The sequence below is a fragment of the Echeneis naucrates genome, chromosome 22, assembly GCF_900963305.1.
Source record: "Echeneis naucrates chromosome 22, fEcheNa1.1, whole genome shotgun sequence".
Taxonomy (NCBI): domain Eukaryota; kingdom Metazoa; phylum Chordata; class Actinopteri; order Carangiformes; family Echeneidae; genus Echeneis; species Echeneis naucrates.
This window is the reverse complement of record NC_042532.1, coordinates 19,910,964-19,926,697: the sequence shown is the minus strand read 5'-3', so window position 1 is coordinate 19,926,697 and position 15,734 is coordinate 19,910,964. Positions and strand designations below refer to the sequence as shown.

Here is a 15,734-nt window from a genome sequence, read left to right as displayed (position 1 = left end):
AAATATTTTACTTTTTACTTTATTTTGAGCTAGTTTTAATTTTTTTTTTTTTTCCTCTCTCTCTTTTCAAAGTAGAAAGATGTCAAGTTGCCACTTAAACGCTTGCTCAGATATTTACAAGCAAACTAGAGAGAAGTTGTGATTGTTGCTTGGGACCATAAGCTTGCAATGTCATTTGTTTTTGGCGTAGTATTAAAACTCGGCCATGAGTCGGTTGCACTTAGTGGAAAAAGCTGAAACAGATAATCCTCAACCTGACTCCGGACTGTACAGGTCTGTTTTTCTTTTTCTTACTACAGGGAGTCCAACTGCCCTTTTATTGATATTTAAACTCCATCATTGTTTCTTCAGAACGGACGGAGAGGAAGGAAGGAGGGAAGTCGGACTGACCGATGTTTTTCTGGTCGTCAGCACTTAAGTGTAATTGAACTGCGATCGTATCGTATCCATCATGTGCCTAACTTTTATTTGAAGCGTTTGCACTACGAGAGGACGGCACAGGTGTGAGGTATGAGAGTTATTTTTACACTGAAAAATTACAAAAGCGTTTTGTACCCTCGGCCGCTGCTGTACTACTACTGTTATGCAAAATGAATCTTGTTTTGTTTTTGTCTTAAGGAGAAATAAACACTCTGGAGGACAGAGATGGAGGCTTCTTATTCTGTTAGTCGATTACTGATCAGCTTCTCTTATCTGATTTACTGCTTTGGACTTCTGAAGACTGGTTAGTTAAACGAACAACCCAATCTGGCTAACTGACAGTTGTCATAGTTACCGCCTCCTGCAGCATCGTCTCCATCTTGGCTGCTGTCAGCCGCTTTACTCTGAGCTTTTAGCTCCACACGTGCCCGTCAGACAACGAGAGCACGTTAGACTCCAAATTTTCTCTCTAAAACAAAGAACAGCAGCTCACAAACCGATTGTGTAAAAGTGTAAAAGTCCAATCCTCAGACTGAACTTATGGAGGATGCTGATGCCGGATGCATGTGTAACAACCTTTTATTGCACGATTCAACAGATGTGAGATCCTGCACAAAAGTCTTTGAGCACTGCATAAAGAAAAACAAAAACATACCATGTCAAACTGTATGATATTTACAATAGATGCATCACTATTACCACTTATACAGTATGTACATATTAGTCTCTGGTTTACTATGACAGTAGTTACAGAAAGAAACCCCTACACACATTACACTTCAGTTCTACTGGGAAGTACAGTGCTTACAAAAAAAATAAAAACTGGCTGGACTACATTCACTCAAGACAAATCAAGGTTAGGATGAAGATCATTACGTAGAAAGTCCGATACTTGCTGCACCTCTGGACATGTCTGGCTCACATGTCCTAAAGCAAAAATCATAAAAACAAAAAACACAAAAAGCTGCAGTTGTTATAAAACAGGCCGTTTGTCTAAACGTTCAATCTGGTTTTTGAAGATATTTTTAGATCGAAGAAACAAATGCAACAAAGTGAGACTGGATAGTGGCTTTAAAATAAAAATGTTGAACTAGTCCCAAAGTTTTTTTTTTTCCTCCATTGCCAACAAAACAAATAGAAAATAAAATTAACCAGTGAGACTGAGAAAACAACCGACAGATGTGAGCGATAAACTCTCCAGTTTGTTCGGAACAAACTTGAATACGATTCAGTCAAAAACGAAACTGAGAAACTTGGTGTCACGACATCATTAGCTTGTACTGGAAATGAGCAGTTCTCCTGGGCTGACTGGGATTTAAGGTGCTTTTAAAGCCCCCAGTACGGCGGCCATGTCAGGACAACAGCTGATTGTTGGACCCTTTTTTTCCTGCAGTCTCTGAACCAGCTACACTTATCGGTGGTGCCTTCACTGTCATTAGCTGGAGACGAGCCGAAAAGCCTCATCACCATTAACGTCAACAGAAACCTCGAGACCTTTGTGCGCCTTTGAAATCGGCCCTGTGAGGATCTTAAAAAAATAAAAACCTTGTTCTGGCAGTTTCACGTCTGGATTCGGTGAGCGAAGAGCTGCTGTTCAAAGTGCTTGTTCTGTCTGATCCACAGGACCAAACTGCTCTCCATGAAAAACAAAAAAGAGGATTTCTTCACTAACCAAAGAGCTTCAGCTGGAGCGACCGTCAGATTTCAGGCAGTCTGAGTCACCACTAATCGCTTTACTGTTCAGAAAGGCGTTCGCCGGGACAGTAAAGAGCTGAGTGAGTCCTGAAGCAGCCACTCTTCCTCTTGTTAGCCAGTGACCTCCTAGCTCACGCTGGCGTATTAAACATCAAACAGGATTCAGCTCTGACACTTAAAAACAAAAAACAAAACCTCCTGAGGATTAAAAACAGTTGAGGTCTTTCGTAAACCTCCGTTAACGACGAAACCAGACGGCAGACGAGTCGCCTGTAAAAAGCCACTCCGAACAGCATGCGGTGTGTCTACACAAACATCTTTGTACCTCAGCTTTCAGATACTTCAGTGGAAAAACAAAAGCAGACTCAACACTCCTTCATTGATCTGGTTCACCCAGCGAGCAGAGCGCCGAGGCCGTTAAACCTCCCAGTAGTGTTTTTCACGTCAGACGGCGGTTTAAGAGCACTCTCGCTTTTAATACTTCCTGTAAAGCCCTCGCTCTGCGAACAGGCAGGTAGATACTCGGTTTGTAGCGCCATTGTTCAGCATCCTGATCCCAAAGGGTGAAAAAAAACTGAGCTAAAACAAAAACAGGTTGGAAAATAGCCAACATGTCTACAGTTTAATGTAACCTATGGCTACAGAATAAACGAGGTCAAAGAGGCCTATCCATAGTGTCTTGGTGTGATATCACATCTGGCATATATATACTATATATAAAAATAAAAACAATCCATTTGGCAACCTGTTTGATGTCTTACACTATTCCAGTAATCATAATTTTGGTCTTTGATATACACATATATAGATATAGCTATAAAACTCTGCTATTGAAAATCATCGTGTTGAGGGAGGAGGGGGTGACTGAGGTTCAAGTGAGCAGACGGCGACGTCCGACGGCTTCAGTCTCTCCTCTGCAGAAACCAACTGTTTCCTTTGTTACCCAAAAAAAAAAAAAAAAAAAAGTTTTTTAAAGAATCTAAAAAAAAAAAAAAAAAAGGCAGTCTGGTTGGTGGGAGATGGAGCGTCACCGGCGCTCGCTCTGCTGCTGTGTGCTCAGTGCAGACAGGAAGATAAACCTGAAAATGTTGCAGAACGAAGCTGGAGGTCGTCGCCGAGCGGCGTTCCCTGATGACGATGATGTACAGTGCACTGGTTTTTGTGATGTTGAAGATGGGGTACGTGTCAGAGTGTAGTTTGGTCTTTTGGCTCTCTGAGGGGGAGGGATGGTGGGGTCAAAGGTCACTTCAGGCCTCTGCTGCTTTCCTTTTAGAGCCCTTTGTTTTTACCTCGGCTCCCTCCACCTTCCTGGAGCCTTTCTGAGTACGACCGGCGGCGGTGGCGGCGCTGGCGACGGCGGCAGTAGTAGTGGCAGTTGAGGCGGTCGTCTCCAGGACGGCGTGCTGCTCCTGGTTGTCCGGTACCTCCAGCTCGTCGTGCTCCTGACAGCACAGCTGTCCGGTGGGAGGCCAAGGGCGCAGCGCCCCCTCCTGGTGAGCCTTGCAGAAGGAGTTGGGGCAGAGCTGGCAGAAAGCTTCAGAGTTTTTCCCACAGACGTCACAGTGGTGCCAGGGGCAGTCCCAGCGTCCTGGGGGGGGCATCATTATTATTATTATTATTACTACTGTTAGCAATGAGCTGAATTATTGGTCAGCTGATGGTCTGATGGCGTCTCTTACCAAATGGCCTCTTGGTGAGGTTCAGGCAGGACAGGTGATAAGCTTTGGTGCAGGTCTTCTTGTCGCAGAGCACCAGCTGCCCTCCGTCTCCACAGCGGAAACAGTCGTCCTCAGACTTCTTCTTTCCCTCGCTTTTCCTTCTTTTATACTTTCTCTTCAACCTCTTCCCTTTGGGCTCAGCTGCTTGGCCGTTTGAGTTCTGCAGGAAGACGCCAAGACGGAGTCAAACCGGTACGTTGTTGTTAAATCAGTTCCAATAACTGAAATTTAAATGCATCTGTACGACATCTGGAAACACCTGGATGTGACGCGACAGTCAGGACTCACCTTCGGACGATCACCAAGAAACCCGCTGCAGTTCGGGGCGCCACAGCGACAGACCGTCTTCTCGTTGCCGAGGCAATCCAGGTTATAGTTGAAGGTCAACTCGGTGCCTGTGATCCAAACAACAACAACGTGACGTGCAGGCAGGACTTGGATTAGAGAAAACGGGCTAAATCTGCTCACAAAGCAGAGATGATGAAACGTTTGTAAACAGCTCACCTGCCGGGATGTCACAGATGGCGAAGAGGCCGACACGCGTGTCGCCGTTCACCGTCCACTTCTGCGTCTCACAGTTGGGCTGACAGCTGTGGTTCATGAAGCGGGAGTAGTTTCCCTTCGGGCCAGCGTCGATGATCCGATCCTTGGAAAAACAAAACGACGAAGGAGGAGTCGTCACGTGTTAGCGTTCACCTCGTCATTATAACAGACGGGGTGGAAACATGAATGAGTGACAGCTCCTGCTCTTCCAGTTCAGTTTGTGTTTATTTGTTCGGACGGTTTCTGTAGTATCGGCTCCTGTAATGTTGCAGTTGTCTGTCGTGCAACATTCCCAATGCAATACCATCATGTTGCTGTGGCTCCAAGTAGAAATGACGCTGCTGCTGAGGAGGCAGCGCCCTGACACACTGTGGAGCAAACACCTGCAACTACTGACACACAAGTGGAAGCTGTGTGTCGACAATACAGCCCGCCCCCACACACTACACTGACCTTGTCAATGGTGAGCATGTAGAAGTCGGTGATGTTGTTCTCTTGGGCGTACTTGATCCTCGCCCTGCACTCCTCCTCGTCGATCAGCTCGCCGATATACTCGTTCACAAACTCGCCCTGATTGAGAAACGCTTCCATCAGACCAAAAGGGCAAGATACTGACGCCGACACCCAGCATACAATTAAGACGGATCAGAATGAAGTGAGCGCTTTTGTGATGTCTTATAACTAAATCAAACCTGATGAACGTCCCCGTCTACTTTAATTCTAAGCTTTGAATAGTAAAAAGTGTGAAATTAAAACTAGTCGCCAACTCTTTTCCACCTTTGTCTGCTTTTGCCGAGCGTTCCCATCTTTATGGTTGGACAGCTCCTCACCTTCTTGATGTCCCGCAGGGAGATGAGGCCCCAGCCTTTCCCGGGTGTCTTGATGATCTTGGTCTCCGGGTACAGGCGCTTGGTGAAGTCCTGGTTGCAGCATCGCTCCCCGCTGGGACACACCTGAGGGTGACACTCGTACTGCAGCATCCGGTTCAGACACTCGGACTCGAACCCACACGGCCTCTCGTCTGTCGGTTTGCAGTTACACTTGGGGATTTCAGAAATGTCTGCAGTGTACACTTGAACCTTGCCGAAGGGTTTGTTGACCTGAAGAGGACGGGGAGGGAGCAGAAACATAAAGAAAGCGATATGAGTGACACGATAAAGTAAAAGTAACTCTTCACGTGTGATAAGACTTCACACCTTGATGAATTTGTATGGAGGTGGTTTCCGGCTGTTCTCTTGTGCCTCCTTTGCCTCTCGTTTCATTTTTATCACCTTGAATCGAGCTTCAGCCTCCAACAGAGCTGAGGAAAAAACAACATCAAGGCTCCTTTCATGTCATCTGAACATTTAGCTTAAAAATCAAATGTCAGAACTGTAATTTGATATTTAAGGACAAACAGCCAGCAACATTACCGTTCTTAAAAACTTTGCCGATGCCGGTCCTCTGGTGCTTGCTGCCCCGGTCTCCCTCCATGTAGGGAAACACTCGGCCCTGGTGAGTCCAGAAATAATCCTTGGAGCCGAAAAAGAAGACCGGAAACTCTCCGATCTCGTGGCGAAGGTGCTGGATGTTGGTGGGAATATTTCGTGGGTGGTGGATCTCTGCAGGCCACCATCTGAGGAGGAATTGCAGCCAAAACTCAACAGCTTAGCTTCCTGATTTAGAAAAATTTTAAATGAAGTACCATGACAGCTTCTCTCACCTGTATGTTCCTAGTTTGACCCAGATAATGTCCCTGTATTTGGGCTTCTTCCCAGCTCTGCAGTCGTTGCAGAACCAGCTCCCATCAGGCATGGCGATGTTCAGGCAGTCGGGGTGAAACGCTGCTGGACAGGATTCACAGCACAGCAGCTGGCCGCCTGCAGCACAAAGACAAAACCAATTAAACCAGGAAGACACTCCAGATGTGTGTGGAACAACTCGGACTGTAAGCGGCTCCGGTTCACACCCGAGTGGTCTGTGAACGAAGTGCAAATGTTTAGTCTGACTCACAGCTGAAAGAACAGCCGTGTGTTTTTTGTTCATTTTAAAACTGATCTGAAGTGGATACATTTCAGATGATGATGTCTTTAGATCACTACTGCTCCACGATGCTGTGAGCTGGAGAGTCTTTCTGAACAGAGTATCACTGAGTCACATGTATAATGATCTAAATATCTCCAACTGCTATGAGGAAACGACCTTAATCTGGCTCTGAAGGGGTTAACAGGTTAACACACACACAAGATTTCAGCCACCTCCTGAATGTAAGAGCTGACTGTGATTTCTACTGAAAACGTTTCCTCTGATTTTCAGCAGCAGCTGCCTGCAAGTGTGATTAATGGCTCTACTCCTGCTCCAGCTTGACTGAGTGCAGGGGGCCACTATTACACTTTACAGAGATTACGATGATGATAACCCAGAAGATTTAAACTACACTACACTTTGGTGATGTAAAGAAGGAAATATAAAAAAAACAAAAAGGCATCAAAAACATTTACCAATCATGTAAAAATTCTGGTTCCAGCAGCACAGTAGAACCTTTAAATGATGCTGCTGTTTTCACATGACTCATCTGTTCCTTCAAGTGGCGAACGTGAGAGAGGAGGAGAGTCAAACCTTTGGAGCAGACGAAGCACCAGCTGACGTTGACGTGACTGTGGTGGCTGTAGCCCTTCTTGGCGTTGAAGTGGTTGGTGCAGATAATGGCGGTGTTGGTGATCATCTCGCTGCCGGCGGCCACACACAGGTCGCCGATGTGGTATGCTACCGGGCAGCGTAGGCAACGCATTAACCTTCCTGCAGCGTGGAGAGAAAGACAGCTATCGAGGTAAAAACGTGGACTCAACATGTTTTTGTTTTTTTTTTTTAAACGATGGGAAACAGACCATAAAGCAGATGATGGATTCGACAACTGACTTCACAAGTCTAGAGGCCAAAAAAAAAAACAACACAACAACACTTCCTTCTTATTTCCAACTCCAAGATTCCAACATTTAACATGAGCACCATGAAAGGAAGGTGATGTCATACTCTGTCATACTCCCAAACTGTGGTATTGACTCTAAAAACTTCATTATCTTATTCCTTTAAACAACACACATCAGTTCTAAATGTCATTCACTTCCAAGCTGACATGGGTGGTGATGATGTTTCCTTTGCAGTCATCAAAACAGGCAGTTGACTCAAAATATTCCTGCCAACACAGCTTTAAAGAGGCCTCATTCTCTGGTCTGACATACAGGAAGTCAGAAATGAATAATTTAAGTCCAACAGCCGGATATTCCTGAAGATAAATTGGTTTCAAATGTCATTTGATCTTTTGATTCTAAAAACTGAGCAGGTCTCTTAGTGACACACAAAGTGTTGCAGTTCCTCACCCTTGTTGGACTTGTGCTTGGTGCGGCAGCCGTAGTGGCAGCTCAGGCAGGTGTGGAGCGGGCAGCGGAAACCCTTGTTGTCAAACGAGGTGAGGGGGTTGAGGCGAACACATGCCTCGTGGTAAAACCTGCCACAGTGCAAAACGTGGCAGCGACGCACCTCGCCCTCTGACTGCTTACAGGTGAAGCAGGCGTGAACTCCTGAGGAGAGAAGAAAAGTCAATCTGCGATTAAAATACAACTATCAGCAGCTTTTACTAATACAGTACAGTACATACTGTCTGCAGTACCATATACTCATTAAAAAAAAAAAAAAAATAACTGATCAAATAAGCTAATGCAGTTAGAACATTATTAAAATCAGATATTTACCATTTTATATGAATACATGATCACACAACACATTTAACATGGATATTTCCCCACATTATTCTAAACTAAAAAAAAAATAAATAAAAATCAAGCATCTCTTTTGAGATAAATAAGCAAAGAACAGCAGCTGGTGAGGAAAAGTTGTGATTACATTAATAGTTCTGCCTCCCACACGTGAACGTGTGACATAAAATGGCTGCCCAGCGGCAATTTGAACATCTCACCTGTGCTGCACTCCTGACACAGCAGCTTGTCTTCAAGTTGTAAGGACAGGCCGAGACAGTGGAGGTGAAACATCCCACAACATTGGCCTTCACAGGGCACCAAGTCCTCACCGGCCTGTTCACACCTCTGCAGAAACCAACACACGTTTCAGTGAGCATCAGAACTACAGATGGGAGCAGAACATGGACCAGGGGAAGCAAGAGCAAACAGTGAAGAGCTACAAATGCCTCTACTCCACACATGATTTCAAAAAGACGGACACTTTGTATCTAGAAACTAATGAACCGGGAGTTAAACACTGAAAATGCAAAGCTACCTGACAGACAAACTCCTTCTTCCTTTCTCCCTTCTTTGTGCCGTCTAAGCTTTCACTCGGAGAGTCAGGACGTCCTTCACTCCCGGAGCCCTGCAGCAAACAAAGAGAGATCATCTTTGAATAGGACAATGGCCACCGGCAACACATCTACTGCCAAGCATTAATACTAACTATTCAACTGAAGCCTATTTATGTCCAGACAGCGTGGCTTTACACCTTTTTCCTGTAATATAAGTTAATATCACCTTAAGTTTCTCGCCCTCACCTCAGGATCAGGACATGGGGTGGGCCTCCTCTTCTTCGCCTTTGTAGATGTGACCTGGTTCTCTCCATCCTTCTTCCTTTTCCGTCTATGCTTTGGTTTTTCTGCATCTTGTTCATCTATTAAGAGATAAAATGGTTGACCTTTATAACTGCCACAGCTGATATGACAGCGAGGCCACAGAATAAAATTAGTGATTTACAGAGAGATAGGCGTGTTTACCGGCAAGAGGATCTTTTGACTTTTTCAGTCTTCTCTTTGTTTCTTTAATGTCTTCATCGGTTTTCTTCCTCCTACTCCATTTTTTCTCTGTTCCCTCCGAAGCACCAGCCTGCGAAGGTTAAACCTCATTCAGTTTGTGGATGTGATCAATAAGAAAAATCAAGCTCTTATTCCAAAGAGCTTCGTGTCCATTTTGGGGATAAAAGTGTTTCGCGTTCTTCATTTAAAAGCTTTTTGAATTTAAAAGTCAGAGTCTGTCTTGTTCAGATGGAGCTTCTGTACAACATGACATCAGTCCAGATAAAAACTCACCTGTGTTTCAGCATCTTTGTTCATTTTACGTCTCTTTTTAGGCTGTTGATTCTTGTCTCCTGCAGCATCCGCCAGCTGCCTTTTAGTGGTCTTCTTCCGCTCCCTCTTCACTGTAGACAAACATGTTAAAATGAGGATTAGAATAAATCCTCTTATTTGTTACAACAGGATATTCTTACATTTCCAGGCCAGTTTTACAGCAGCTCAATGATTTATTTAGAAGCTCAGTCCCTCCTTGTGCCAAGCTCCTAAATCTGCTGAAGAAAAATGCAAACAAAAAAAAAAAAAAACAAAAAACAAAGGCCAAAATAAACTGCTACAGTCAGATTCAGGAAGAAAAAGCTAATTCTCCTGAAGACTGGTTCACTCACACAAGACCGTCTACCTTTGGTGACACTTCATGAAAGTTAAGTGACTCACCTAACCCTGACCCTGAGGAATCGGCCGTCTGCTCTTCAGGTGTCCTTTTCTTTCTCCTTTTCTTCACTTTCTCAACTACAAAAACAAAAGCACCTTTTTGATTCATTTAATTCAAAGCACATCTACACGGCGGCATCAGGAACGTTTATCTAGGTCAGTTGAGAACTAAAGAAAAGCATTTATCGGCACATGTTCACTGTGCTTTATAAATAACAAATAAGCTCCAAATGTTCATTAACGTTTGGTTTTCTGCAGAATTAGCTGTGCAGATGTGATGTTAGTATCACGTGACAACAAAATAAAACCACGCCAACAGCATCTTATATCAATTCCACCCGTCTCTGAGCTTTGGTGTTAATGGAAACTAAGGATCTTACATGATTTATTTTTTTTTTTAAATACACGATCAGGAATGGAAATTCTGCCCACTTCTGTATTTTTACTAGCCACATGTGGCAATTTAAAGCAGCAGATTCCACAGCTCTACTTCGGTTATTTGTTTGCCAGGGCTGCCACCACCAAATTAAACCAACATTTCAGATTTCAACTTTCAACTGACCTGGAACTGAAATTGGAAGCGAGTCTGGATGTGAAACTTCATCTGTTGAAGAAACCAGCTTTGAGTTCCTTTTTTTCACGGGGTTAGACGAGTTGCTCACTGTAGATTTTTGCCACCTCCTCACTGTCTTGGTGTGGGGCTGAGCCTGTTTGGGCCTTCTCTTTTTCTTTTGGGGTAAAGCTGATTCTGCTGTTTGTTTATCGGGTTCAGGCGTGGTGGGATCCTGCAAAGAAAAACAACCAAATTTGACGTAATTTTTATTTGCCATCACAGATGTTTGTGTGTCGCTTAAGATAAAGCAGTGAAGTTATCTCAGATGTCTGCCTGCTCTCAGCACATTTATTTTATTCCAGTGTACTAATAACTGGTGCATTTTTACAACAGAGAGAAAAACATTTAACAGCAACATTAGCTTCGACATTTCCTGACAGAGGTTTTCCACTTCAGTCAGCTCATTTCCCACATGTACGACTATTAAGAGGGGGCCATATGTAGAGAAACTACTTTATATTAAATGTGATTGAAAAACTAAATCCTCTGTTATGAAACAAAATAAGCAAGAAAAGAGCGTCAGATTTACAGAACAGAGACGGCCTGCAGTAATCTTTGAAGCTGTGGATGTTTGTGCTCCACTCTCGCATTCTGGATCCAGGCTCCAAAGTGAAAAGATGGATTTGAGAATTTTCCATTTTCAGTCAGTCATTTTCTGTTACTTTCTTTTACAGTTTGCTGTCAGGGCCGACACACCACTGAGAAGATGAGGTGCTGGTCACAAGTACTGGGTGCACTGCCTCCCAACAGGCTTCTGGATGTTCACCCAATCATGACAAAGTGAGCTTTTAAGGAGGCCTCTTAAGGAGGCCCAAGGTAAGGCTGCCAGTTTCATTGAGGCTCAAGTGAGGAGCTGCCTAAAGGACAGTTTGAGTTCTTAAAAAAAAAAGAAAAAAAAAAAGAGGGGGGGGGGGGGGGGGGGGGGAAGAGAAGAGACATTTTTCTCCAACTGCAAATAATGCTAATACACAATGGAGTTTCAGGATATACACATAGAGAACTGACAATGACCATAATTGAGCTTCATGTTTGACTTGATTACGGACCAAATATTTAATTTTCCTTGGTTTTATGTTTAAGTACAAACTTGATCTGCAACAAGTGATGTGATCATTTTAATCATCACCATGGGTTAAGTCATATCATTCAAAAGTTTCAATATGCATGCAGTTGTTTCAGTCATTTTTAAGCAGAGATTTTACTATTTTCTGAAACTTCATGATTAAACCGACAATAATTCTCAGAAACTGTGTCACTTCTCCTTCCAACACAAATCTCTTATTATTCTCCCGTTTTGAGTTGGGTTTTTTTTGGCACTTGTTTCATTTTCTTTGTTAGCTTGGGACTGTGGGGGACGGGCAGCTGTAAGGTCAATGGGACAGCCTACCGGCAATGAGGGAAGATTTGGGATGAGTCGTGCATCTGTGTCCTGGATCATCATGAAGCTCTGTTTTGGCTTCAACTTTTCCATGATGTGGGGGTTCAGATGAGGTCCGTCATCATCGTACAGAAATGCAAAATTGGCCATGCGCTCATCCAGCAGCATGTTGACGGCCTCCTTAGCCTGAATGATGCCCATGTTCCACTGTGCCTGGAGTTTACGGGGTATGGAGGGAGCCGTCTGCTTGACACAGGGAGAAAATGCCGAGGTTATATGATTGATGATAAAGGAGGATACAGTAATAGTTTAATAACTCTGTTTCATGTTGCTACCAAGGGTAACCAATACATGGTTGTTTTTCAAGATTACCCTAAAAAAAAAAAAAAAAAACCCAAATGTACCATAATTCCTTTCCTGTTATTCAAATACCTTTTTGTGGCTGATGCGTGTAGCTGCCTGTTTGTTTCCCTGGCTCAGCTCCTGGTATTGATCCTCCCCAGTGAAGGACACCATGTTCTTCTCAAAGATGTAGCCTCTTTCTGGGGTGTCTCCAAAATACTGTACGTGGTAAAGAACGCCCGACCGACTGTTGACAGCTTAAAAAAAAAAAGAGAGAAAAGAATAAAAATAGGTTTCTTCGACATTTAACTCCACAACACATCAATTAAATCCACAGCATTGTAAGTTTATCTCACCTTTTTGTTTTTGTTTGAAGTGATTACTGATTTCTGGGTCTGTGGTCACCATGCAGGGCCACCAGGGGTATCCAGACACCTTTGTCCAAACCACATCACCAACAGAGAAACGGATCAGCAAAGGAGACTCTTCTGGAGGTATTTCCGTCACCTTGGGGATGAGATCCAGCTGGAGAGACAAAAGAATCAGTTAATCAATAGCTAAAAATAGGCTAATTGATTTTATGACATCATTCATTACCTGAAATTAAATTTATACACGCACAATCTATTTCAAGCACATACACATCAATTTCCGTGCTTATTCTTGTGACTACACAAAATCCATGCATTATGACAAACCCACTCCAGTTCTGCATTTGAGTATAAAGTTGTTGTTTTTTTTTGGTTTGGTGATGTTTTGTCAATTTAACATTTTCTGCGTGGAAAGCATGTATACCTGACATTTCCTGAAGTAAATTAAGATTTAATTTTATTGTGCAAGTATTTGTCATAAAAACTAGTATCATCTCAACATAGTACAGTGTACTGTAATGTACTATATTGCCACATATAAAAGGTTCTATCCCCCCCCCCCCAAAAAAAAGAGAAAAATTTGTAGTCATATTTTGTTAACTTAAAAGTGAAAATAAAAGCAAAACCTCTTCAGATGCTTCAGTTCCATCCAAAGCATTTGGGTAGTCAAGTTGCTCCACAGGGATGACGGAGGAACTGTGGTTTGGTTGAGGTTTTGGTTTGTTTGATCTCCCCCTCCTTTTCTTGGCGTCCTCCCTCTTCTCGGGTCCAGATAAAGTACCTTCAGTGGCCATGGCCAAACTGGTCCCATTGGCACAGCATGGCTCAAAGACAGGCTGCTTGACCACCTGGGGTATCGTTACCTTCAGTTCAGGTTCTGTATGGGGAGTGCAATTGTGCTGATGGGTGCCAGTGGTAGTGGGAGCTTCAGCACCTTTAAGCATGGGCGGCTCTGGAGCACAAAGCTTGGGCAGCGTGTCTTGGTCCCCATTCAGCACACGAGAGGTGAGGTCTTTGAGTCTCTCGTGGCTGTGGTTGTTATGACCATGGCCAGCCATCTTCTGAAGGACGCCGTCTTGTAGTGTGGCAGCCAGCTGGGCAGCAGCTTTGTCCATTAGCAGTGCAGGGTCACTGCTCACGTCCCCCCGACCTTTCCGTACACCCAGGGACTCCGGCGGCTGCTTCATGCTGATCGGGTTGGCTGGTTCGGGCATCGAAGGCAGAGAGCTACCTTTAGTGTCCATCCCATCTAACCCCCTCGGGGCTAACTGAGCTTCAGGGGCAGGAAACAGAGAAACTTCTCATTCCACAAGTTCAGTTTGACAATATTAACAATATGCAGTGAGTGTTTGATGCTCTCCCCTCTGGTCATTTGTGAAATGGCATTCTGGGATTTGAAGGAACATAACGTTACACATTTTACAAAATGGCACCAACTGAACAGAGGGAGCTGCACCTGTCACACAATGTTCTGACCGCCTAGTTTTGGATGTTCTCATGCGACTCGACTGACTCCGAAGTCTGAAGCAACAATAGCTCAGTGCAGAACAGGAATATCAGACCCTCAATGAAAGCCAACCCGATTCATTCATCACAACTAATCTGAAAGAGGGGCAGGTCAAGCCTTTTAACGAAGAACACCCATGCAGAGGGTTAAAAAAAAACACAAAACAAAACACACAAATAAACAAAAAGGCAGCACCAAACTGGGCGGGCGGAGAATCTCTTACCGCGATAATTTCAAGTCGGCTTTCTCCTGGAGGAGGACTAGCTAGCTGCTAGCTGCAGCCTGGAGGAGGGGGGGGGGTAAAAGCGGTGAGGAGAAGGCTGGCTGCAGGCTCGGATGCATGCAGGGAATGCCCAATGAGTGGATGGCTAACTGTGCCGCGTAACCACCGCATCACCGGCTAGAAAAGCCGCGGAAATGGAAGCAGCTGACAAGCAGGAGCGGCGCTGCTGGAGTGCGAATAATTGCTGGAGTCGAGCGTGTCCCGCTCCAGGTTAAAGCCTTAACGTGGATAAGGCAGCGGGGTCGTTTTGGCTCCGTTTTGCTGCAGGAGGTGAAGCCGGATGAAAGTGAGCCGGGCTAACACAGCCGGCCACTCGTCTTAAAGTTAACACAAACCCCCGAAGAGCTCTACAGGCGAGAGTAACACACCTAAAATAAACACTTTCGCTTGCTCCATATGGTCAGACATGGAATGGGCTGCGGGTACGATCAGATGTGGCAGTCCCATTGATTCATTAGTACGGATAACCGGAGGAGCATCTGTCCTCGGACTACAACCGCATCTCTGTCAGTGCTACCAGTCAGCCATTACATTCCAGCAAATAGACAAAGCCGCCACCCGAAAGCTAATTGCAATTAACTCGCCGCCTAGCTACCTCAGCCGTTTGAGCCAAATACGCGGACAACTCCGTGTCTGCACGGCCGGCTGATTGCGGCGTCTCGTTTAAAATGTTTTTCTATTGTTTCGTTAATATCACCAATTTGTAGGCGCCATGACAGCTCGTTTAAAAAAAAGGCTAACCCCGCTAGCCGAAGCTAACCAGCGCCCCATTGACTGCACAGTTAGCGTTAGCGCGGTTAGCGGCTAACAGCTAAGGAGCTAGCAGCTCCTCCGTCGCTAAAATGGATGGTCGGCCCAGAACAAGTGTAGCAGCCGGCTGATTCCTCCTCCTCCACCCCCCGGCTCCTTCTCCTTCTCCCTCTCCCTCCGACGATAACATGAAAGAGCGTCTCTTCTGAGTTACCTGTTGGATCTCCCGTCGGTGGTTAATGTGAGAAAACGTCCGTATTCATCCTGTAAAAAAAAAAAAACAAAAAACGGAGCTTTCATTCAAGTCGAACCGAAAAAAAAAGCTTGCGGGAAACTCAAACTCTCCGGCCGACCAGCGCGAAAAATACTCACTTCCGATTGGTCGGGAGCGGAGAGGAGATCCGACCGGCCCGTTCAAAAAACCAACCGTAGGAAGTGGATGACCCGGCGTGTCCGTCTGTTTTCTACCGAGCCTCCTCATTTCTGGTGTTTTTGTTACGTCCTTTCTGCCCTTTTGTGTTCGTTTATTAGCGCTTCTGTCAGGGAAGGGTTGGATGTGTCAGCGTTAAATTCGGTTTCCCTTTGAAGCAAAAGAAGTTTGCTTTCAGGTAAAATCTTGGAAAAGGGAT

The 15,734-nt window shown here is 44.7% G+C and overlaps 1 protein-coding gene across 1 annotated transcript; it reads right to left on the bottom strand.

Moving 5' to 3' along the window:
- Positions 1-981: 981 nt before the first annotated feature.
- On the bottom strand, positions 982-15,365 carry nsd2 (nuclear receptor binding SET domain protein 2). The gene is made up of 23 exons (XM_029494408.1): positions 15,320-15,365; positions 13,192-13,838; positions 12,551-12,719; positions 12,285-12,451; positions 11,862-12,095; positions 10,424-10,646; positions 9,865-9,939; positions 9,445-9,554; positions 9,133-9,241; positions 8,914-9,029; positions 8,649-8,738; positions 8,332-8,458; positions 7,736-7,936; positions 6,975-7,154; positions 6,079-6,235; positions 5,789-5,991; positions 5,573-5,676; positions 5,207-5,476; positions 4,830-4,946; positions 4,338-4,479; positions 4,122-4,228; positions 3,795-3,993; positions 982-3,703 (listed from the first exon to the last, which is right to left on the bottom strand). The coding sequence occupies exons 2-23, from the start codon at positions 13,807-13,809 to the stop codon at positions 3,363-3,365; spliced, it is 4,059 nt and encodes a 1,352-aa protein (XP_029350268.1). The 5' UTR covers positions 13,810-13,838; positions 15,320-15,365; the 3' UTR covers positions 982-3,362.
- Positions 15,366-15,734: the final 369 nt, after the last annotated feature.

Bases quoted from the DNA above. Each gene is read 5' to 3' on its own strand.
- nsd2 (XM_029494408.1), bottom strand. From the start codon at position 13,809: ATGGACACTAAAGGTAGCTCTCTGCCTTCGATGCCCGAACCAGCCAAC. The intron at 3,994-4,121 runs GTGAGTCCTGAC...GTCTTCCTGCAG, and splicing joins TTCTTGGTGATCGTCCGAAG to AACTCAAACGGCCAAGCAGC. The intron at 3,704-3,794 runs GTAAGAGACGCC...TGCCCCCCCCAG, and splicing joins CCTCACCAAGAGGCCATTTG to GACGCTGGGACTGCCCCTGG.